The sequence below is a fragment of the Mustela nivalis genome (genome assembly GCF_964662115.1).
Source record: "Mustela nivalis genome assembly, chromosome: 9".
Classification (NCBI taxonomy): domain Eukaryota; kingdom Metazoa; phylum Chordata; class Mammalia; order Carnivora; family Mustelidae; genus Mustela; species Mustela nivalis.
In genome coordinates this window covers 12,055,729-12,079,432 of record NC_139028.1, presented here as the reverse complement: position 1 = coordinate 12,079,432, position 23,704 = coordinate 12,055,729, and the positions used below count along the sequence as shown (strand labels likewise).

The window sequence follows — 23,704 nt, the reverse complement described above, 5'->3', positions numbered from 1 at the left end:
CCCGTGGGCTCCCCGACCCGAAGCAGACCTCTTGTGTCTCTGCTGCCCGCCTGTCTCCTTCCACGTCACGACTCGCAGCGTCCTTCCCCATCACACCTGCCGTTATTTCTCCCGTGCGCTTGCCTTTCCTACCTACTCACAACGGCTCTCGTGAGCTGCCTTTAATGCGTTTTGAATTCGTTCTCTGAAAACAAGATGGGAAGGCGGAGGAGAGCCTGTGAGCTATTTTCAGGCGCCTTAAAGGGTTTCTGTGGGGGAGAGCAGAGGCTGTCCTAGAACCAGTGGACTCAAGGTGCAGGAATAGATTTTGCCTCAGTGGAAGAAGGAAAGAACTCTGTGACTCGTAGGGATGCTGTTGGGAGAGCAAGTTTCAGGAGCTCCTCCTGGGGAGGTGTGGTGAGTAGAGAAGGGGGACTATGTGTGAGGACCATTGGGTTTTCGTGGAGGCTGGACGGCGCCAGTACAACTCCAGTGTGCCCGGTGACCCCGTGTGCTGATCTTCTGTGAAACCGTATCACTAGAAATTCTCTTTAAACAAGCATAGACGTAATCTCATGCTGTTATCCTCCAGAAATATAAAACCATTAGGATTGCTTCTTTGGGAATGCTATGAAGTCTGCCATATGTTACTGTGAAAGTCACATTCGGATGTACGGTGCACTACTTTCTGTCACCCTTAAAATCTGATGCTATTTGGCTTAGGAGACACATATTTTTGCCTTTGGCTAACTTTTTATTACCTAATTCGTTTGGAAAGTTGTACACATTTTCAGATTCCCACCGACTTTATTTCTTTACTACAACACAGCTTTCATTCCAGAAATGAATCCTTTCTGTACAAATTGGACAGAAGCGCAGCTCCCAAGACCAGGTTGGAGCCATGGAGGAGGGTGAATCACAATTTAGCGATTGTAGAAGCGTAATAATTAAAGAGGCATTAGGTATGATTAGCCCCTTTGATTCTGCCCTCTGCCCATCCATCTGGTGGAAGTGAGGCTCTCCGGCTGCCGCTGTGTTGGCCTCCTTTGTGAGCAGGGCCCGTCACCACCCAGAGAAGCCGCAGTCCATGCACGTGCATCATAACCTCCTCCTCCACCTTCGTAGCCATCAGGGAAGGAGGAGTAGAGTGCGGGTATGAGAGAGGACGAGTACTTCTCTGCAGGGAGATTCCAAAGCCTGCAAGCCACTGCCGTATTCTTGCAGAAGCGGGGTGCCGGTGTGAATACTGGGCAGAGGCTGGTGTGTGCCCAGCTCCTCTGGGAATTAGCGTGTGTGGGTCTTTCTCTGAATCTGCACCACCCTGCTGCTGGGCTTCGGGCTTACTGTCTTCCACTGCCGGGCGCTGAAATGCTTGGGAGGGAAGCCTGGAAAATGTGAGAAGCCCGTTGTCACCAGCCAGGTGGCCAGCTTGTGACAGCAAACATAGCGCAGAGCTCTGATAAGGTTGCCTGATGGCCCTGTGCTGACCTGAGTCTGTGCCCTCCCGGGTTCTCACCTGTGGCTGGCTGCTGGTAAAGGAACAAGCACTTCCGGTAAGCGCTCAAGCGTGCGCACGGATCGCGTTGCTCGTGCCGCAGCCCTTTGACACGCCCATGCAGAAGGACCTGCCAGCAGGTGTGCAACACCACAAGAAAGCAACGGAAAAATTATACAAAGTGGTACAGTATAGTTTTTACATGTGTTATGTAATGTGCTCCTTATTTATTTTATATATAAGGCTTGTGACACACGGTTGCATTTATTTATTATTTATTCTTTTATCTGTTAATTAATTTAAAAAAAATCCACTATGGGCAAGCCAGTGTGCGAGTAATGAGCGTTCCAACACTGGTCTTTGCTTTGCTTCTCTGAAACTCCGTGTGAGTTTCTCTTCCAGGAACTTGGTGTCATGTTCTTTTTGTCTGGAATGATTTCCTTGCTTTCTGTTTCTTCTAGGTTGCCTAGATGGCTTATTTATCCCTCAGGTGTGTCACTTTTAAAAGACACTTTCTTTGACCCAGTGGACTGGACTGGGTCCCTGGTACGTGCTTTCAGGCGCTGTGCCCCTTACCATGACACTCACCATATGGGTTCTGGATCATTGCTGGAGTGTACCTTCCCCTTCGGGATCAGTCCATCTTTCACGTAGCTTAGAAAAGGGAAGATCCTAGTCTGTGCTGGTCGCTGTAGTACTCCCAGTACTCAGCACTGAGACGGACACTGACCAGGTGTCCAGGTGACCAGGTGACCAGGTGTCTCTTATACAAATGAAAGAATAAATGTTGAATAGGATGTAACTCTGGTCTTCAGAGAGGTCAGGTCTGGCCGAGGAGTGGACAGACATGCAAATGTTGTGTGATAGATGCTAGAGGGTAATCACAATGTGCCGCAGAGGCCGCTATCTCAGGGTGAGTGTCAGGGAAAGCATGCTGGAGGAGCGAAGGTGCGAGGGTCTGTAAGGTGAGTCTTAGCAGACAGCTAGCTAAGTGGGTTAGGAGAACAGCATTCCGTTAGGGAAACAAAATAAAAAGCTAGCACATATAGGAGCCCATGTGGGAGACAAGGGTTGCTGGGCATGTTAGGAAAGTTCCCAGTGGTTCCTGGTGGTTGTGCGAGGATGTGAATTGGGCAAATTGGGGGAGATGAGGATCGGCCCGGAGAAAAGGCTGGGTCAAACTTTGCTGAGCTTGTATTTTATTCAAACGGTTGTGGATAATCCTGGGAGGGCTTAATGTAGAGAAATGACATGTAAGATTTATGATCCTGAAGAATGTATGGAGAATGGATTGCAGAGAGTTTGGAAAGCAGAAAAGTTAATTACGGGGCTGTTGAAATAATTCTAGTCTGTGGATCATGGTGACCTGAACAAAGTGTATGCACACATACACACACTCACATTTTTTTTTGTTTTATTTTATTTTATTTTTTTTAAAGATTTTTTATTTTTTATTTGAGAGAGACGACAAGTAGGCAGAGAGGCAGACAGAGAGAGAGGCAGGGAAGCAGGCTCCCCGCTGAGCAGAGAGCCCGATACGGGGCTCGATCCCAGGACCCTGGGATCATGACCTGAGCCGAAGGCAGAGGCTTTAGCCCATTGAGCCACCCCGGCGCCCCCACCCACATTTTTATTAAAATAAAATTGTACTCTAAACATTATTCTGACAGTTTTAATTTAGTTTTGTATCTTACCAACTCAAATACATCTTTATGTCTTTTCCTGTGTTGGTTTGCCACTTTTAATTAAAGAATGCATGTACTCTCCTAGATTTTAATCTGGGTCTTGGTCTTTTACATCTTAACCTTCTAATTGATCTTAAAATTTGATTTTGTTTGTGATGTGAGATGGGATTTAATTTTGTTTTCCACATGGCTGGTGCCATTTATTAGGTAAACCATTCTTTCCCCATTGAATTAAAGTGCTATTTTGTGCTACATTAAAACTTCTCATATATACAGATTTACTTCTGAATTCTGTATTCTGACTCAGTGTCTTTGTTTATTCCTGTGGACATAACAAAAGTAGTTGGAGTGCATTTCATTTATTCTAGTATCTGATTCCTCAAAGGAATCTTTCTATTTAAGCATTTTGCAGCTATTCTAAGCATTTGTTCTTACATATGAATCTTAAAATGATTGTACTGGTTAGAAGCCTTGTTGAGACTATAATAAGAAATGCATTAAATTTATACATTAATTTTGGGAGAATTGGTAGTTTTATAATAGAAGGTCTTCATATTCTAAAATATGGAACATTTTCCCATTTGTTGGGTTTTGTTTGCTGTGTTAAGATTTTATAGTTTTCTTAATATAAGTTCTATGCCTTTCTCATGAAATATAGGACTTCAGTGTTTTTATTTCTACTTTGAATATTTTCCCATTTCTACTTGTAGATTCTTACTGCTAATACGGAGAAAATTGATTCTATTGATTCTACATTTCATATTCCGCTACTTTACTACAGTTTTAAAATTCTAGTGGTTTTCTTTCTCTAGAAAATGTGTGTTATAAATGTTTTGAGCACCTAAGGGGAGAGGAAAGAAAGCAAGTAAACAAGAGAAAGCCTCCAAATTAGAAGTATTTTAGTACAGTGTTTTTCATTATCAAAAAAATAATTTTACTCTTCAGTGTTATTATTTATTTACATATCTCCTAGAACTTGCTGGAAACTGCAACATAATATTGGATAATGGTGACAGCAAACACATCGATCTCATCTCTGATTTTAGTTGAAACATTTCTAGTGTTTTACCCTTAAAAGAAGCTTTGCTTCTGATTTTTGGAAAGCAACATTTATTATATTTAAGCAGTTTCTTTCTTTCTTTTTTTTTTTTTTTAAGATTTTATTTATTTATTTGACAGAGAGAAATCACAAGTAGACGGAGAGGCAGGTAGAGAGAGAGGAAGGGAAGCAGGCTCCCTGCTGAGCAGAGAGCCCGATGCGGGACTCGATCCCAGGACCCTGAGATCATGACCTGAGCCGAAGGCAGCGGCTTAACCCACTGAGCCACCCAGGCGCCCAAGCAGTTTCTTTATATCCTTACTTTATTCAAAAACTTTTAAAAAATTTTTATTTTTTTCAGTGTTCAAAATTCATTGTTTATGCAGCACACCCAGTGCTCCATGCAATACGTGCCCTCCTGATACCCACCACCAGGCCCCCCCCCCCCCAAACCCTCAGGTTGTCTCTCAGAGTTTTTTGGACGTTTCAAAAACTACTGATAAAATCATTTTCTCAATTTTTTGAATGTGATAATTTTTGCTGATGATTTTTCTGATATAGAACTATCGCTTTCTTTCTTTCTTTCTTTTTTTTTAAGTTTTTTAAAAAGTAATCTCTGTACTCAATGTAGGGGTTGACCCACGACCCCAAGATCGAGAGCTGCATTTTCCCCCGGACTGTGCCAGCCAGGCACACCATACCTTTTCATTTCTGATATAAACAGTATTTGGTCAGAATGTATTTATCTATAAGTTTATAGATTCTATTTGCTACTGCTTCAGCAAAGACTGATAAGAGAAATTGGTTTTAGCATACTACATCAAGTTTTGGCATTAAAATTATGTGGCCTTAATAAAAATAATTGAGTAGTTAAAATTTTTTTCTATGGCCTGCAAATATTTAAATAAGTTTCTAATTATTTATTTTAAAGACCAGGCAAAACTCAGATTGTCCATTTCTTGGTGAATTTTGGTCATTTATATTTTGCCTTAAAATTATCTATTTAACATTACATTTATATGTTTGATGGCAAAACGTGATTTTTTTGATTTCTCTATTTCTTCTTTGTAAGTACCTATGTCGTCTTTCTCATTCCTAATTTAGTATATTTTTTCTCTCAATTTCAACTTTTACCTATAAATGTTTTAAAAACTCAACACAGCTTTCTTAATTTGAAAGCTTTTTTAAAAAAATTAACATATAGTGTAGTGTTTGCTGCAGGGGTACAGGTCTGTGATTCATCAGGCTTATAGGATTCACAGCCCTCACCATAGCACACACCCTCTGCAGTGGCCATCACCAGCCACCCTATCCCTCCAGCAACCCTCAGTTTGGAAGCTTTTTATTTGCTTTTTGCTGAAAACATTGATGACATAATCTTTGTTTTGAATACAGTTTTTGCTGTCAGGATTTGTATGAAGTAGTCTTTTCATTGATTTCTTAGAAGTTATCATTCCAATTTTGATTTTCTCTTTAATTCAAGAGAGAATTAAATTTCTCTTTAATTCAAGATGATTTTTGGTCATCTTTTTGTCATTTGTAAATATTTATTATTTTTATTACTATTAGAAAATGTGATCTACAAAATCTTTACTTAAAATATATTATGGAAATTTTCTGGCCCAGTTTTTGAGGAATTTTTGTAATTCTTCATATGTATACAAAGATATATATGCAAGTACACAGATTAGTACATTGTATACCTATACATATGTGTTTGAATTTTGCTTGTTAATAATTTTAATCTCATTTTTTCCTGTCTTGACTTTCTTATTAGTTTTTGCTTTTTATTGTTAATATGTATTCAATTAATCAATGACTTTGTTTTTTTAATCTCTGATCTTTTTGGTTCTGGAAAAGGCACATTCAAGTTTTCCAGTATAATTTTATTTTTTTAAATTTATTTATTGTTATGTTTTATGTATTTTTATTTACCTTCTCTATGATTTTGCTTTTTTGTCTATTAGAGCGATGGGGTCCTGAGAGATGTGTATTAAAGTTCCCCCAAGTAATTGTATAGAGTTCCTCTTTATTCTTAATTTTTTAAGTACATAAGTGCTTTACTGAAATATAAATCACATACCTTACAGTTCACCCATTTAAAGTGTATGCTTCAGGGTTTTTAGTATATTCATGAAGTTGTACAACCATCACTAAAGCAACTTGAGAACATATTTATTGCTCCATAAAAACCATGTATACATTAGCAATCAGTTCCTAATTGTTTTTGCTTTGTGTATTTATCTACAGTGTTGATTGGCTTATGCAGGTTTGTATCTCTGAGGTCTTTATAAATTGTGATTTTGTTATATAATGTCTCTCTTTATCCTGATTCACATTTTTAACTTTAATTCTACCTTGTTTGATATTAGTACCACTCCTCGCTTGTAGTTTCTTGGAATTCTTTGCCTACTGCCCACCTTTTATTTTTTAAATTGCTTCCTGTAAGTGGCACTCCTATGGGAGAAGTGAGATTTCCTGCCCCTGGATGGGAGGATTTGTTTACATTTACATAAGTATGTAATTTACTTGATTTTCTTTCTTCCATCTTGATTTCTGATTATTTATTTTACATCTTTTTCCGTTATTTTTTCCCTCCATTGATGAAGCTGAATCAACATATGTATATATTTTTTTACCTTCATAATTTGAAAGTTTGCCTCTGCTTTCCCATTATTGGTTATCTTCCTTCTGCTGTTATTCAAATTAGATCCACATGTTTTCTCATTATTTTAAAACAATTTATTACTTATTTTCCTCCTAAGACTATATTTTGTCCCTACTCACCCAAATGCCATTGAAAAGAGACTTTCAGAATGCTCCTACTTCCTTCCTTTCAACTACTTCCTCTGTTTCCCTCCAGCTTCCCAGCCCCGGGATTTTACTGAGATGGTTTCGTTCCAAAGTATAGATAAAATGTACCCAACAGGAGTCAGTTCAGTAACTTTTATTTAACATTCATATTATAAATTTAAAGATAATCTGTCAGTGTCCTGTGTGTGTGTGTCTGTGTGTGTGTGTGTGTGTGTAGTGCATTTATCAATCCATATGATGTTCTAATTTTTAGATTTGGTTTCTGGGTGAAAAACATATTCAGTTTGGCTTCATCTGCATTGTGTGATGTTTATATTAAAATTTATATGCTATGCATATTTTAAAGCCTATCTTCGCATATTCTCAAAATTAAAAACTTGAGACTTAACCATCATAAATATTTTGGTCCCTAAAGCACTTAATATGCATCTGATAATGCCTCTTCCTTTGGGTATTCAAGGATTAATGTAAAATCTGTTAGAGGCTCCCCTGTTGTAATTCTTAGCAAATTCTTTAATAGCTCAAAGATATTAAAACCCTGTTTTTTAAGAATCCGAGTGTATGTCCTGTTTTCTTTAAGTATATCATAAACTTTAAAACCATTAACTAATTTTAGTTCACTTAGACTTAAAAACAAATACGTAACATAAGTTGTGTTCTTTTTTGGAGGGGGACAGAGATGTCACAGAGTCATCAAAAGGAGAATGACATGTCTCCAAAATAGTAGAAAAGGATTGTTTAACTCTTCATAGATTGAGACCAAAATTGGTAGGGTCATTCCTTGCATTATTATCCTAGCACTTTTACTTCCTTAAGGACAGATTACTCTGAAACTACAGAGGTTTGATATCAGTCCAACAGAGATTCAAATGAAACTGTATTGATGGATCAGATTAAGAACAATTTTCTTAAAATTAGAATTTGGGCGCTAGGATTTGTTGAGAGCCTTTCTCCTTTGTTATTGTCTAGACCTATATGTATAATATTGACTGTTAAATATCCTCTGGGTGGAGATCAGCTTCAGTCATTTCTTTGTAGATCGGCTTGATATTCGAATAATAGTTTTATAGAAGTGTCCTCAAATTAGCTGACAAAAACCTTAGGGGCTAGCTAGATAAAAAAGTTGTTTCTGGACAAGTGCCATATGCTATCACTTACGTATGTGGAATCTAAAAAGGCCAAACTCTGAGAATGGTGGTCACCAGGGATTGGGAGATAGAGGAATTGGGGAGATGTCAGTCAAAGGGTACAAACTTCCAGTTAGAAGATGAGTAGGTTTTTGGGAACTGATGGTACAACTTTGTGATTATTGTTAACAATAATGTATTACATACTTGAATGTCATTAAAAGAGTGGATCATAAATGTTCTCACTACAAAAAAAAAAAAAAAAGGGAATTAAGTGACCTGATGAAGGTGTTAGCTAACACAACAAGGGTAATCATTTTGCAACATAAATGTATCCAAAGAACACGCTGCATGCCTGAAAGTTATACAGTGTTATGTGTCAGTTATAGCTGAGTAGAGGTGAAAAAAATTGTTTCTCTAAAAAGATAATTATCTCCTTAATATGTAGTGAAATCTCTTTATAAAGTTTGGACTTAAGATGTAGTTGTGCTTCAGTTACATTATTTAGATATTAGGTTGATGAGGCCTAAATAATTTAAAAAAAATTATGGGGTGTCTGCCAGTCACAGAAGCATGTAATTGGCAGGCATTTCCCATCCTCGGTTGAACTTTATGCTGCTTAAGGATACCCCTGTTGCTTTGGTGTTTCTCCGTGTTAGTGGAGACCAGTGTCCTTGTTGGGTGATAAGGATCTGGACTTAAAAACCTTCCTTTATTGATAGAGCTTCCCCTGAAGGAGCCAAGATCCTAGCCTGTGCTGTATCTTCGGTGCCTTCTCTTGCTATTTACTTGGTTCTCAATGAAAGCACCATTTTCCAAGTCTAGAGGTAGATTTATTATAGTTTTACAAAGTAAGTAATTTTAGTATCCTAGCAATATTAATTCACATTCTGAATACTATTTCTTTACCTGCCACCCACTCCTTAACCCCTTACACCCTGTATTCTGCCCTTTCCCCTCCACTGTTATTGCTGTCCAAGGTCCCCAAAGTGCTGACCCATCCAATTTACAGTTTTCTGTCCTTACCTTACTTGACATTGCTGTGGTATTTGATAACTATTGACTCTTCCTCATAACTCTTCTGTTGACTTCATTGATGCATTAGTTCATTCAACATCTAGTTAATATTTATTGAGCACCTACTAAAGGTCACGCAGAATGCTGGGCGTTGATCATACAATGTTGAGCAAGACATGCATTTCCCACCTCCCACCCAGAGGTTTTTCTCTTTCGACACTGCGCTTATTTCACAAGGTGTAGTATTAGACATACTTCACCTTGAGACCAACTTGGGCACCTTGAGAGAACTTGGGAAAAAATCTCTTAACATTTTTCATGTGTAAAATGAGGACAATCAAAAATACCTACCTGATAAGAATTTTTTAAGGTGTAAAGAGATCTTTGAAAATGTTCGGGACATCGCTTAACATTCCTTTCACCGGGACTTCTCTAATTCCTATAATCTTTTAAAGACATTGCAGCCTCCCTCTGGGTGGTGTCTTTGATTCTGGTCTTGGCTCCCTTCAGTCCAGCCTCTACATTGCTCATGAGGTAACAACTCATCCCCTTATTCCTGTTCCCTGGATGTTACCCACTTACTGTTTGCCCTTCCCTGATCATGCCGGGCTCTTCCATTTCTCTTGCTCATCTGTATTCCATTAGTGTCCATCCATTAATGTGATTGTTCCTTCATTACTGGGTTTTTGAACACCTGCTTTTTCTTCCAGTCTCCGTCAGACATTATCTCTCACAGGAGAGAGTCAGACATTCTTGTCTGCATACTTTCATAGTATTCCCGTGTGCCTCTGTTACAGCCTAACCCCACTGTGATTTAATTATCTGTAGAGTCTCATATCAGAAAAGAATGTGTCTAGTCATCTAGGTATCCTTAAACATGACACACTGGAGCTTTAAAAGCTTGATTAAATTTTCAAACAAACACTGAGAGGCAAGCTTAGTTTCTATGAATGAAATCTTAGTGTCTGTGTGCCAGACATTATGTTAGTGATGGGTATGCAGACAGAAAGGGGATGATGTCCTTGTCCTTAAGATGTGCACAGTGTGAAGTCAGATGGAGAGCAGATGAGGGACAAAAGATTCATATCATCAGTGAATAGATTATTTCCAGCTAAAGGATGTCACGTTCAGGCTTTTCATTTTTCTAAAGAGGTGGATTAACAGTAATTTACAATTCCAACTTCTAACTTACTTGTTCTTGAAAGCAGTTTTTTTTGGTAAGTTTTGCCCCTAGAGGATTGTATTCTTATAGACCCAAATGTCAAGCTGTCATAGCATTTTCTGGTGGGAGAAGATGAGCGTTGTCTATATGTGTCAAGTGAGTTACTGTAAGGAGGGTATTTGCAAGGTTTGAAATGTAAGTTCTGGCTATTGATTTATAGCATGTTTGCAAGAGTAACAGCAAATGTGTGCTAGATTTCCATGTTTCCAACTGGAAGTTTTTTCTTCTTTTATGATCTTGTACAGTTCCATAATAATTGTGAGAACAAAATTCTTTGTTAGTTAATCAAGGATTGTGATTTTATAGAAACGCCATGTATAGGATTTGAGTGTAATATTCAATATATTTCAGCTTCTCTTTATTGATTCAAGTCTCTCTAGCATCCTCCTAGGTCTTGGCGTCATCACTGAAGAATTCCTTGTACAGAAGTGCTTTGTAAGACAGTGAGGATTTCTAGCTGGTGGAATGCTGTACTCAGAGTAGTTTTTACTTTGTGCCCCTGGTGGATTTACTTGTTATTTTCTGGATGATTTGGGGGGGATTCTGGCATTGGAAATAGAACATAAGCTTACCATATTATGTTTATATATACATGTCCTTTAATAATTCTGAGGACATTTTCAGTGTTATGAAAAAAGCAAGTTAGAAGAAATTCTCTTTTCCTTTTCTATGCATAAAGACCCTGAATCCTTTTAAGATCAAACTCTTCAAAGAATAGAAGCAATCCATGAAATATTTTTAGTGGCACATTGGATTCTGTAGTTCATCAAGTATAGTCAGATTAGAGGAATTTTTATTTGTTTGGAATTTAGTCTTTTTTTTTTTTTTAAAGATTTTAATTTATTTATTTGACAGAGATCACAAGTAAGCAGAGAGGCAGGCAGAGAGAGAGGAGGAAGCAGGCTCCCTGCTGAACAGAGAGCCCGATACGGGACTCGATCCCAGGACCCTGAGATCATGACCTGAGCCGAAGGCAGAGGCTTTAACCCACTGAGCCACCCAGGCTTCCCTGGAATTTAGTCTTAATTAGACTTTTGTAAGGAAAAAACTTAATAGCAACCAAGAACATAGTCTTTGAAGAGCTATCCATTTAATTTGTATTAGAACTTTTTAGTTATGCAGTGATGGTGATACCAGGATTTGGCATAGGAAGATACTTTTGGAAGGAATTTTCAGATAGTCCTCAAACCAAGAGAGCATGGTTTTAGAAGCCTAGAGAGAAGGGTGACTTAGGATGATGAGATGATCAGTAGAGTCAAATTAAAAGAAAAACAACAAACATGGTAAACTAAGGTAGGGATTGAACAGCATGTATTGGCTGAAGCATTTATAAAAGTAGATTCATCAGAGCAGTTGGAACAGAAGCCAAATTGCAGTGAGAGTCAACCACCTGGCTTTTTTCCTTCTACACTGGAGGACTGGACAGAAGAACCCTATTATTATCAGTCTGGGCTGGCATTACTGTTAGGGAACTCAGCACAGCTGAAGGGCAGTCTTGTCCCATGACCACGTAGGATGTGTGGTCGTATTTTTATCCCAATGGGTGACTTTCTCAGCTGGACTTGCATGTCAGATCTATGAAACCAAAATTTAATGTGAAATTCTTCTTAATAAAAGACCTCTTTCTTACTTAGATTTTCTACTGCTTTCGTTTCACATTGCTTTTAAGGACTTTTTTGTCAAACTGACTTCTTCACTTGGCTCTCACAATGTTTATACTCTGTAGTACTCTCTCAAAAAATATTTGATGTGTTTGACTATTTTTCAAGGGTTATTGTTGACTGATTTGTCCCCAATTTCTGTGGGGAGAACCCCTAGAAATGACAAAGTAGGAACAGCAAACCAAGCCATAGGCAACCCAGACTGCTCTGCACTTGAACAGGATGCTAGCAAGGTGACCTGTGTCTTTTCCCAATCCTGCCCTAGCTTCAGGACCTCCTCATAAGATGCAGTAGACGAGGCAAGAAAATATGAATATGTGAACTTAGATGTATTGATTTCAGCCAACGTCCGAGGAGAAGCCGTAGCATGACTCCATGTGGAGGATTCCTTTGCCTACACAGTCAACTCTTGTATATGCACTGTAGACTTCCTCTTCGGGCCATAAATTCCCTCCATCTTTTTTCCTCAGGTCATCTTTAAGGGTGGATCATGTGTGACTGGTTCTAATTTCTGCATGATGCATTGTGTGTGTGTGTTTTGTTATAATTCCATTGCTATAACATAGAATTCCTTTGGCCATGATATGTGGAAGTATGAACTGAGAAAACAAAAGCTCTTAACTCTTCCTGGGAGATTACTGCTCTCCTCTTGGCTACTCTCATTTTTGTGGGTAGAAGAATGCAACTCAGCCCACAGGCCTGCCATTTTTAGTTCCTTGTTGGGTCTCTCTCACCGGGGCCCGACTTAATTCCTTCTCTTGACACTGGACAATCTGACGCCTTTCCACCCTCAGGTACCATAAGTTCCTTCTCTGAATGATATATTCTACTTTACAAATGAACTTTGATAAGCAAGATAGTAATAGCACATGGGCACAATAGAGAAACAGTGCTCTAGTTGCTTCTGAAAAGTTGCTTTAACGAAGACGGAGATCGTTCAGATGGTCTTATTCATGCCAGTTATAACAAATGCTTCATGGTATTGGGAAGAAGAGTGAGCAGCTCGATGAGCAACATGTGGACAGTTTGTGCTGTAGGGGCGGAGGGGAGGGACACGTGAGTCGGCAGAGCACAGAGGATTTCTAGAGCAGCAAAACTACTTTGTCTGATGCTCTCATGGTAGACACAGATCATGACACATTTATCCAAACCCAAGGGTGTGCACCACCAAGAATCAACCCTAATGTAGACTGTGGACTCTGGGAGATGATACTGGGTCACTGTAGGTTCATGGATGGTAACAAAGGTACCACAGGGGCTCAGGACCAATAGCGGGGGAGGGGGAAGTTGTGTGTTTGTGCGGAGAGGGTTCTCTGGAAAATATCCATACTTTTTTGTTCAGATTTGCTGTGAATCCAAATCTGCTCTAAAAAGATGAGACTATTGAAAAATGAACAAAAAGACTCTGAAGTTTATGCGCCTTTCCATCTTAGAAGCCTCCAGAAGATGAAATGAAATTTACTTTCTCTGATTCAAACTGAAGTCATCACTTTGGGAATCTGTAGGCCCAAGGGCAATACTTCTCACTCGTTATCTCCTTTGATAAGCATTAAAAAAGCTATAAATTCGATAATTCTCTTCGACCTCCCTAACATTGCCTTCCTGTTTACCTCCAGGTTTGAAGTTTGAGGAAATCCAAGAGAGATTTGGCGAGGAGTTCTTCACTGTATGCTTCGATGAGAATGAGCGAGTCCTTCGAGCTGTGGGTGGCACCTTGCAGGATTTCTTTAACGGCTTTGACGCCTTGTTGGAACACATTAGAACTTCCTGCGGAAGACAGGCCACGCTGGAGTCGCCATCGTTCCTGTGCAGGGAGCTCCCCGACCGTGCCCTGATGCTGCACTATTTCCACCCCCACCACACCGTGGGGTTCGCGATGCTGGGCATGATCAAGGCCGCAGCCAAGAAGATCTACCGGCTGGACGTGGCCGTGGAGCGGGTGGCCGCTGAGAAGCTGGGCTCCGACGCTTCGACCCCCGGCAACTGCAGCTGTCTTACCTTCCTTATCAAAGAACGGGAAAACACCAACGTCCCGAAGAACCTTCCCCAGGGTTCCTCCCACGTGCCCGCGGACCTCAGAATCAGCATCAGCACCTTCTGCAGAGCTTTCCCGTTCCACCTGATGTTTGACCCGCACATGTCCGTCCTCCAGCTGGGGGAAGGCCTGCGGAAGCAGCTGCGGTGCGACACTCATAAAATGCTCCAGTTCCAGGACTGCTTCGAGATCGTGTCCCCGCGGGTGCAGGCCGCCTTCGACAGGGTCCTGCTGCGCCTGTCCACCCCCTTCGTGATCAGGACCAAGCCCGAGGCTTGTGGCACTGAGAACAAAGATAAGGTAAGTGGCCATGGGCTGGAGCTGGGTGATGGGAGCTGGAAGAGTGCGTAATTATTCCAGCAAATTACGCGCTGGCTGGCTGTCCTGCTAATTATTTAGGCAAGAGAGCTTAAAGTGCCATTTCGGAAGTCACTAGTGGCTGGATATATGTAGAAAGGTTTGGCCTCCTTCCCAGCCATTTTGCATAGTGTCTGCCTCTTCCATTAATTTATTTCTGCATATAAAAAGAAGACACTTATTAATACCAGCCATAGTAATTACAGAAATGATAGGACTTCCTAAAAACCTGGTACTGTAAGCCCATGACTAGTTCACCGATTTTGAAGTCAACCTAAAAAGACAGATGGTAAAACCAAATCCCACATCCTGGGTCCTGCTTGTCTTCTCCTAAAAGAAATGGGGGTGAAAAGCTAGCTCCACTTCGAATGTGCTCTCCTTGAAATTTCATAATTGTGGAACATCTGATTTATATCCTATTTTTGGCTCAGTTTGCCAAAGAATGGATTTTCTAAAAGTTGTGAAACTAAGGGATGATCTCAAGGCTTCTTTTCTAAGTAGAGTTTTGTATTGAAACAGAGACTCCTTCCTTTAGAACATGACTGCTATGTGGAGAACACAGTGACCACTAAATTATTGTGAATTTCTTGGAAGCCCCTTTTTGGAAAGTCTGGGTTATAAATTATAAAGAAATGAAAAGCTAAAAGGTGAATCTTAAATTCGTTTACACAAATGTGTTCCCTCAGGTGAATTTTTTTTTTAGGAGAAGTCAGCATTAAAATAATGAAATGTAGGGACGCGTGGGTGGCTCAGTTGGTTGGGCAGCTGCCTTCGGCTCAGGTCATGATCCCAGCATCCTGGGATCGAGTCCCACATCGGGCTCCTTGCTCCACAGGGAGCCTGCTTCTCCGTCTGACTCTGCCTTCCACTCTGTCTGCCTGTGCTCGCTCTTGCTCTCTCTCTCTCTGACAAATAAATAAAATCTTTAAAAATAAAATAAAATAATGAAATGTAAAGAACAGTTAATCATTACTCTTTGAAATACAATAGTAAACAATAAAGATGCTACTGTTCTGGAGTAGACGCATGCATGTATGCGAGTTCAGCTTCCCGTGGAGCCGGTCAGTATTTTCTATTGAGGACAGTAAAGCTCCTGTAGGTGATTCAGCGTCTTCCCAAGCATTCTGGGGGAAACCGTTGGCTTTTGGAAATGAACAGGCTGGTTTGGGCTAAAAGGGAGAGTTGTAGAGACGATTAAAATGAATATTAAAATGAATGAATGAAAAATCCCATTTTCCGGAACACCTGCCATCAGAAGTAAACAAGGGAAAAGCCTCCTGGAAGCAGACCCAAGACATTTCTGAGGATTTTATATAGCATTCATGTTACAGTTGATTTTTATCATTTTGAAATTAGTGGAAAATTTTTCAACAAAATGCTTGCAAGCTAGGGAACAATGCCCATTTCTTCAGGGTGACCGGGTCCTGTGATTTCTCATTTTTCATTATTTATGTTCAGTGATTTCAGAACACCTGCGGTTAAACCTGAAATTCCAGCTAGGCACATTTGGATATTTTAGTCTGAATGAATTGTTATTTTTTTCTATGTGATGACACAAGTTTTAAATCACATGTGCATATTTTTCTATACATTTATGTGTTTAGCGATTGCTACCCACTTTTGAAGCTGTTTAGAAAAGAGGAAAGCTGTTAAGTGTGTGTTTTTGCCCATAGTTGCAGTTGATTTAGAAGGGGAACTATTCTATCTTTATAATTTAGAGAATATTAAAGCTGTCTGTTCTGTTTTACAGAAGTGAAGTGTTTGGTTAGAAGGGTTTGAGCAGTTTTGGCCTTTGAAGTCAAAGTTAATATTTTTGAAAATGTGCCCGAGGTGGATGGTATTATTACCCTTGTTAATTGCTCTGTATATTTTGTAGAGTTGAGAAAAATTAATTCAGTTTAAAGGGATGGTTTCAGATTTTTCCCTCTATATTTCATCTGGCTTGTATTTCTGTTTAATTTGTATACCAGGGTAAGGGATCGGCATCGTGAAATGATGACTCAAATGTCAAGGCCCCTGCCAGTTCCAATAATAAGGCACAGTTCTTCTCATTGAGAAGGTGCAGTTATAACTTAAACATGGCTGTGGCAGTTGAGAAAGAAAGCAGTAGGCTGGGGTTTTAGTTAGAATGAAGGCGGCAGTCCTCTCATCCTTGTGTTTCCGCTTCTGTCTATTCACCTGGCTTCGCCACGTGGGACATTTGGGAAGCCGTTGTTGGCCCAAACTGAAGCTGTGGTCCATAAAGTTAGGGCACGGAGTCTTAGCCAGATGGGAAACATTTTTGAATTACTGTTTCCAAATCCCAGATTTGCATTTTCTGAACACATGGAAAGAGGAAAGAGAATCAAGGTTAAAAGTTACGGATCTGTTGGGCGCCTGGGTGGCTCAGTGGGTTAAGCCACTGCCTTCGGCTCAGGTCATGATCTCAGGGTCCTGGGATCGAGGCCCGCATCGGGCTCTCTGCTCAGCAGGGAGCCTGCTTCCCTCTCTCTCTCTCTGCCTGCCTCTCCATCTACTTGTGATTTCTCTCTGTCAAATAAATAAATAAAATCTTTAAAAAAAAAAAAAAAAATAAAAGTTACGGATCTGTTGATAAATTTGACCTTGATATTCATTACTTTACCCATAAGAGCTCTTGTTAATAAGTAACTCCATGTTGTCTGAAGCTTCTAACTGTTGACTGGGCCTTGATAAGAAAGGGCAATTTTTAAAATGATTTAGGAGGGACACCTGGGTGGCTCAGTTGGTTGGACGACTGCCTTCGGCTCAGGTCATGATCCTGGAGTCCTGGGACCGAGTCCCGCATAGGGCTCCCAGCTCCACGGGGGGTCTGCTTCTCTTTCTGACCTTCTCCTTGCTCATGCTCTTTCTCACTGTCTCTCTCTCAAATAAATAAATAAAATCTTAAAAAAAAATGATTTAGGATATTCCTTGGTCTAAAATGAAGGCTTTCAAGATAATTTTAACTATTTTGGCTATGCCCTTAATACCAATGAACCACCACTCCTGCAGTCAAAAAAACAAAACAAAAAACAAACAAACAAACAAAAAAAGCCCACAACACCCACACCCCAGAAAATGAAAACCTAGAAGCTACTCATGTAGTTGAGTGGCAGTGATTCATTTGCAGAATGAACTGTAAAGTGTTTGCTAAACCACCACCAGTCTGTGCGGTCAGTCATTGGTTAACTGTAGACTAGAGAGGCACAACATGCTTGTGAGCAGTTTCGTGATCCAGGAATGAAACAGAAAGCCAGCATCCTGGTTCCAGAGGATTCGCATCTCGATTGTGCACTGATGAGTTACAAAGTCAGAACGGTTGGTTGCCAGAAGGGAGAATGTCACTGAGAGACATCTGACGCAGTCATCAGTGCAGGCTGCGACTCAACGGAGTTCCGAGAGCAGGAGGGACTCTTCCAGATGGACTGGCCGAGCTTTGGATCCCATCATTTGGCTCCCTGTATGTCTTCTAAGCCATCACCCAGGCCTTCCATCATCTTCTCTCTCTTTTCTTGTCCTCCCACATGGCGTGGCTGTGTTTTTATCTTTCCTTAAAGCTCAACTTCTTTTCATCATCTTCCCTTATCACGTGTGAAGCATTACAGATGAATGAATTTGTTCATTATTTTAAAAAGTACAGATTTAGCATTGGGAATTAATGTTGTATTGTCCATCTACTTTAAGATTTTTTTTTTTTTTTTTTTAAGAGAGAGAGAGCATGAGAGGGGAGAGGGCCAGAGGGAGAAGCGGACTCTCCGCTGACCAGGGAGCCCAGCCTGATGCGGGACTCGATCCTGGGATTCCAGGATCATGGCCTGGGCTGAAAGCAGTTGCTTAACCAAAGTGAGCCACCCAGGCGCCCTGTCAATCTATTTTAATTTGTGCTGTGCCTCATTAGGTTATTCCGATCTCACCATTGTTCTGAAAATTTGGAAGTTTGTTACCTAAATCTTTTGAGGCATCATGGTGCGTTTAAGAAGAAATTTGTTGGAGTCTGAAGTGCAGTTTGAGGGTTCCCGTCTAGTCCTATAAATCAAACATTGACATAGATTCCAAAGCCTGGTTGTGTGGAGGAGGCTGTGTTTGTAAATAGGGCTGTTAGACACTGGAGGAGTGGCACCCAGCCTCCTCCTCTGCTTTGTAAAGTGATGGTGTATGAGGGGAGTGGCAGCAGCCTGGGGGAGGGGCGTCTCTACACCCGTGGTTTTGGCAAGTCCATATAATCTGAGCCTCAGATGAATACATATGGAAATTAAGGAACCTAGATGAATAATTACTATTTTTACCCCTTTACAAGTCATCTTGAACATGTGTACATTTATAGGAAGTCATTGGGTCATGAAACATCCATCATCCCTTGGATTGAATGAATTCAGGTACATTTCAAAGAGAAGCAGAGGGGATTCTGACTTCTCAACCATGAAGACCTCATCCTATTATCAGGACTAGGTTAAAGTAATTCTCTGACAGCTTAGGCTGCCTCCCTCAAACACTTATTTGGGAGGTTTAAATGACAGTCCATGTCACAGTTTTCTCTCTTCAGCCCCAGCGTGGATCACTGAATATTTGTTGATCATCACATCTGCCATTATTGTCGTTCTGCACCCTTGCAGCGTTGGTCCTATCTGTTCTCCGCACTTACTGCCTTAGAGGAGAAACCACGACATCAGTAGCTTTAATGATTTTAGAGAAATAGCAAGCCTACCTCGTAGCATCTCCCTAAAATACAACTTGGGGATCTGCTTCTTTATAGACTGTTAGTTGTTTCACAATCACTGGTCTCCTTTTCAGATCCACTGAAGTTTGGAATCAAGTTTTTATTACCTGTGGTGGTGCCAGTGGGTTCCAAAGTAAAATGGGCTGGTTTGCCTAGGTGCAAACTGAAATAGCAGCAGGTTCGAGAAACAATAAACAACATGAGTTCTTTTGACATTTTTTTCTTAGTAGCAACGCTTCAGAGAACTTTAATAACGTTGTGGAGGGAGCCAGCTTCTGAAGCGCATCAGCCCTACAGTGGTGCCATGGCCTTGTTACTCCTCTTACCTTTGTTCTCAGGATGGGAACTGGGGAAAGGCATTAACCACAACACATTTCTTTGTCAATCCCTAGAAATAGTGTCATATTTGTTTTACTAATTAGAAGCTGCAAAACAAATGCTTGGAAATAGTTTCAAAGAATAAAGGAGGAATTAACCTCTGATTTTCTGTGGTCAGCTCAGGTTCTGAACTAGTCCTTTCTCTTTCCTGGACACGGCCCATCTTCTGACACGGTGATTGAAACATTGAAAATGTTTTTGTGAATCTTACCATACCATAATGACACCATTGGAAGACAGAGTTCACCTGGCTGTGAAGAGTACATATTTGAGGGGCACCTGGGTGGCTCAGTGGGTTAAGGCTCTGCCTTCGGCTCAGGTCATGGTCTCAGGATCCTGGGATCAAGCCCCGCATCAGGCTCTCTGTTCAGCGGGGAGCCTACTTCCTTCTCTCTCTCTCTCTCTCTTTCTCTGCCTGCCTCTCTGCCTACTTGTGATCTGTGTCTGTCAAATAAATAAAAAAAATACATATTTGACTTCAATGTAAACTTAATTTGGGAAAAGGTGAGCATTTCTCCTCTTTTCAATGTCAAAACATTCTGCTACAGAATTTCAAATCTTGAACAATAATTTTCATGATGGACAAAATGCCATTGGGACTTTCTCTATAAATTAGTATTAGAGAACATAGACATCACTTCACGCAGAATTATTTGGAGTTTGCTTTGCTTTTGTAATTACAATTCAGGTCTTTACTTTTTGTTTGTTTGCTTATTTATTTTTCTCTGGAATTGCTCCCTGACCATAAGCTGCCTTTTCAAGTAGGTTGGACAAATACAGATTCTGAGGCAGGTGTTGCTGAAGTTCATCCTGGTTCTTTCAGTTTAAAATACCTATAATGTTAAAATCCCTGTACAGTGCTTGGTTACCGTATAGTTACTGAATTCTGTGTAGTCAGAGGACAAGGTCGATGTTACCTGGTGAATTATATATTCCCTGCGGTGATCTTCATGCTTCAAGTGCCCTTTTTATGTGTTTTTATTTTTGTTATCAGGAAAGATTGCACCCTTGAACTTACAAAGGAGCTGCCTTGTACCATAGATCAGACATTGCTGAGTTCTAGTATGGTATCTTCTGGGTGGGGAGGCCTGGCCCCTTTAGGCACAAATTGTTCAGAATCTTTAATTGCTCCTTTGGTTTTTAACTTAGAATCATTTCATTTTAGCTGATATCTTTCAGTCTCAGGAAATTAAAAGCTGAAAAGCTGTTTTGAATTCATTGCCTGCCTTCTCATTTTTAATGTGCTCTCTTGATTCACATGCATGTTTTTCATAAGTCTATGGTGCAGTGATTTTTAGTAAAGGTATGTAATTGTGCAACTCTCACAGTACAATCTTAGAACATTTTATCACCCTCCAGAGTTTCCTGTGCACATCTGTGCTCAGTCCTCACTTGCACTCCTGACCCTAAGCAACCACTGGTCTGTTTGCATCTGTATACGTTTCTTAAAAATATAATCACACAAATATGTCATCTTTTCTTATCTGGTATAAGAATGTTTTTGAGGTTTATTCATGTCGTACGCATGAATAACTGTTGCTTTTTAGTGCAGTGTTCTGGTGCACAAATGTACTGCAGTTCTTTTTTGTTTTTTAACCCACTCACCAGTGGACGGACACTGGATTGTTTTCCGATTTGGGTTGGTAGGAATAATATTGCAGTGAACATGTGCATGGGAGTGTTTCTGTTGGATACATTTCCATTTCTCCTAGACCTGTTCCTAACAGAGGGATTGCTGTGTCATGCTAAGTTTAACTTTTTAAAGGAATTGCCTCACTGTCGGACAAAGAGGTTTTGCCGTTTCGCATCTGACCAACATAGGCAGGTTCAAGTTTCTTCACGTTCTCACCAATACAGGGTATTAGTACTCTTCTGGACCATGACCGTCCTGGTAAATATGAAGTAGAATCTTGGGTTTTAATTTATCTTTGCCCCGTGACTAATGATGTGAAGCATCTTTTCCTGTGCATATTAGCCATTGGTATAATTTCTTTGATTAAATGTCTAGTCAAATGTTTTGACTATCTTTGTGTTGTTTGTCTTCCTATTGAATTATATATTTTTTTAATCTATACATGCTGGATATTACATTGACTTCAAAAGTAACTAGATATTGACTTCAAAAGTAACTGTCTTTTGAAGCACAAAGGTGTTATGATGGTACTATTATTTGTTTTTGATCTGAGAGCTAACAAGTCTTAGTCTAACTCAAGGCCATAGAGATTTTCCCCTTTGTTTTCTTCTAGATAGTTTATAATTTTAACTCTTATAATTAGATTTGTGATTCATTTTGAGGCATGCTTTGTGTATACCACGAGGGTCCAAGATTTTGTTTTTATTTTTTAATTTTTTTGCACATGGACTTCCAGTTGTCCCAGCAGTTTTTGAGAAAAATGTTTTCACCATTGAATTGGCTTTGCAATTTTTTCAAGAATCAATTGTGACCAGACATTTTTTTCTAGCCTTTCTGTTTGTCTCCATTTTTAAAAAAATATCTAACTGTATGGTGATAACACAGTGGGTCTTTTTGTTTTTGTTTTTTTTTGTTTTTTAAGGATTTTATTTATTTATTTGACAGAGAGCACAAGTAGGCAGAGAGGCAGGCAGAGAGAGGGGGAAGCAGGCTCCCCGCTGAGCAGAGAGCCTGATGCGGGGCTCAATCCCAAGACCCTGAGAATGACCTGAGCCGAAGGCAGAGGCTTGACCCACTGAGCCACCCAGGCACCCAGTTATATATGTTCTTAATCAGGTTGAGCAAATTTCTTTCTGTTTCTAATTTGTTGAGACTTTTGATCATGAGTAGGTTTTAGATTGTGTCTAGTCTATTTTCTCTATCTATTAAAATGGTCTTATGGCTTTGCCCTTAATTCTTTTAATAGGACATATGATATTAACAATTTCCAGATGTTGAACTAAAAATAAAACCTTGGGATAAATTCCCCTTGGTCATATTTACATGTTATAAACCTTTTTATATGTTGCTGAATTGGGGTTGCTAATATTTTATTAAGGATTTTTGCATCTTTGTTCATGAGAGCTATTGGTATATAGACTTTTTCATTTCTTTTAAAATTTTTTCCTGTGCCTATATGGGAACAGGGCTGCTGCACTTGAACCCTAAGGCCAACAGAACCTTTGGATTTCCCTTTTTTCTCTGAGCAGCAGCTGAGTTAGGGGCCGGTGGAGGACTCCAAGATCATTAGACAAACATTACTGCATGTCAGAGTTGTTACAGCCACACCACAGGATACGTCCCCTAAGAGAACACACAACAGTTGTCGCAGTAAACTTGACCCCGTACTCCTCAAAGGAGGACCCCAGAGCCTGCTGATCTTGCTGTCACTTGTGTGGTAGGAAGACAGCTCGGGTGGTGCAGATAACGGCTATCTTCCTGAAGACCGTGGAGGCCTGGCAACACAATAAACTGGATTGTCTTTCCTCCTTCAGACACATTTGTCTCTACTCCTCAAGGATTCTGGCATTTCTCGTTACTGAGTTCCACAACACCCATCGCAGCCTAGTTCTTGATTGAGGTAGCAACTTGTAAGTTGTTCTTTAAGCTATGTTGTCTTTCTTTTTTTCAAGTGGATTTTTTTTTTCAAGTGGATTTTATGGCCGTGTATAATTATTCTGATTCTGATTGGAAGAGTTAGCTTTACACATGTCTTGGTTGGGCCTCTTCCTTGAGCAAGCGCAGAATGGGTGTGGAGAGGCAGTATTGTGTGTGGTTAAGATTGGAGGCTCCAGGACAGAACTTCCCAAGCTCAAACACTGTCTCTGTCATTCCCTAGCGGGATGACCTTGAGCAATGTAACTTTTAAAAAAACTTGTGTATCTTGCCAGCCTCACGGCCCTGGCTGGTGGGCCTTTCTTGTCCGCTCTCATTTTCTTTGCAGCAACTATCACATTCTTCTGATGTTTACAAGTAACTTTACCACTTGTTTCCATTTTACCAATAAACTTACTTAATGTTTCCTTGGCGGTTTTCTGTATCATTAAATCTTGGTTTTGATGTAGCATACATTGGCTAATTGAATTAAGAGAAGTTGTGGTTTTGATTAAGCCCTACTCTCGTTCTTAAATTTGACTGTTATTCATTCTTAATGTTGTTTAATATTTAAAGTGTGTGTGTGTGTGTGTGTGTGTGTGTTTATTTATGCAAATCATTCAAACCATAC

At 40.1% G+C, this 23,704-nt stretch overlaps 1 protein-coding gene across 2 annotated transcripts in view; it reads left to right on the top strand.

Moving 5' to 3' along the window:
- The window catches only part of GUCY1A2 (guanylate cyclase 1 soluble subunit alpha 2), a 325,417-nt gene that overhangs the window by 58,338 nt on the left and 243,375 nt on the right, over positions 1–23,704 (top strand). For both annotated transcript variants that reach the window (XM_082684207.1, XM_082684206.1), the window contains exon 4: positions 13,656–14,374. In XM_082684207.1, the coding sequence (XP_082540333.1) occupies positions 13,656–14,374 (719 nt within the window). The remainder of the gene's footprint in view (positions 1–13,655; positions 14,375–23,704) is intronic.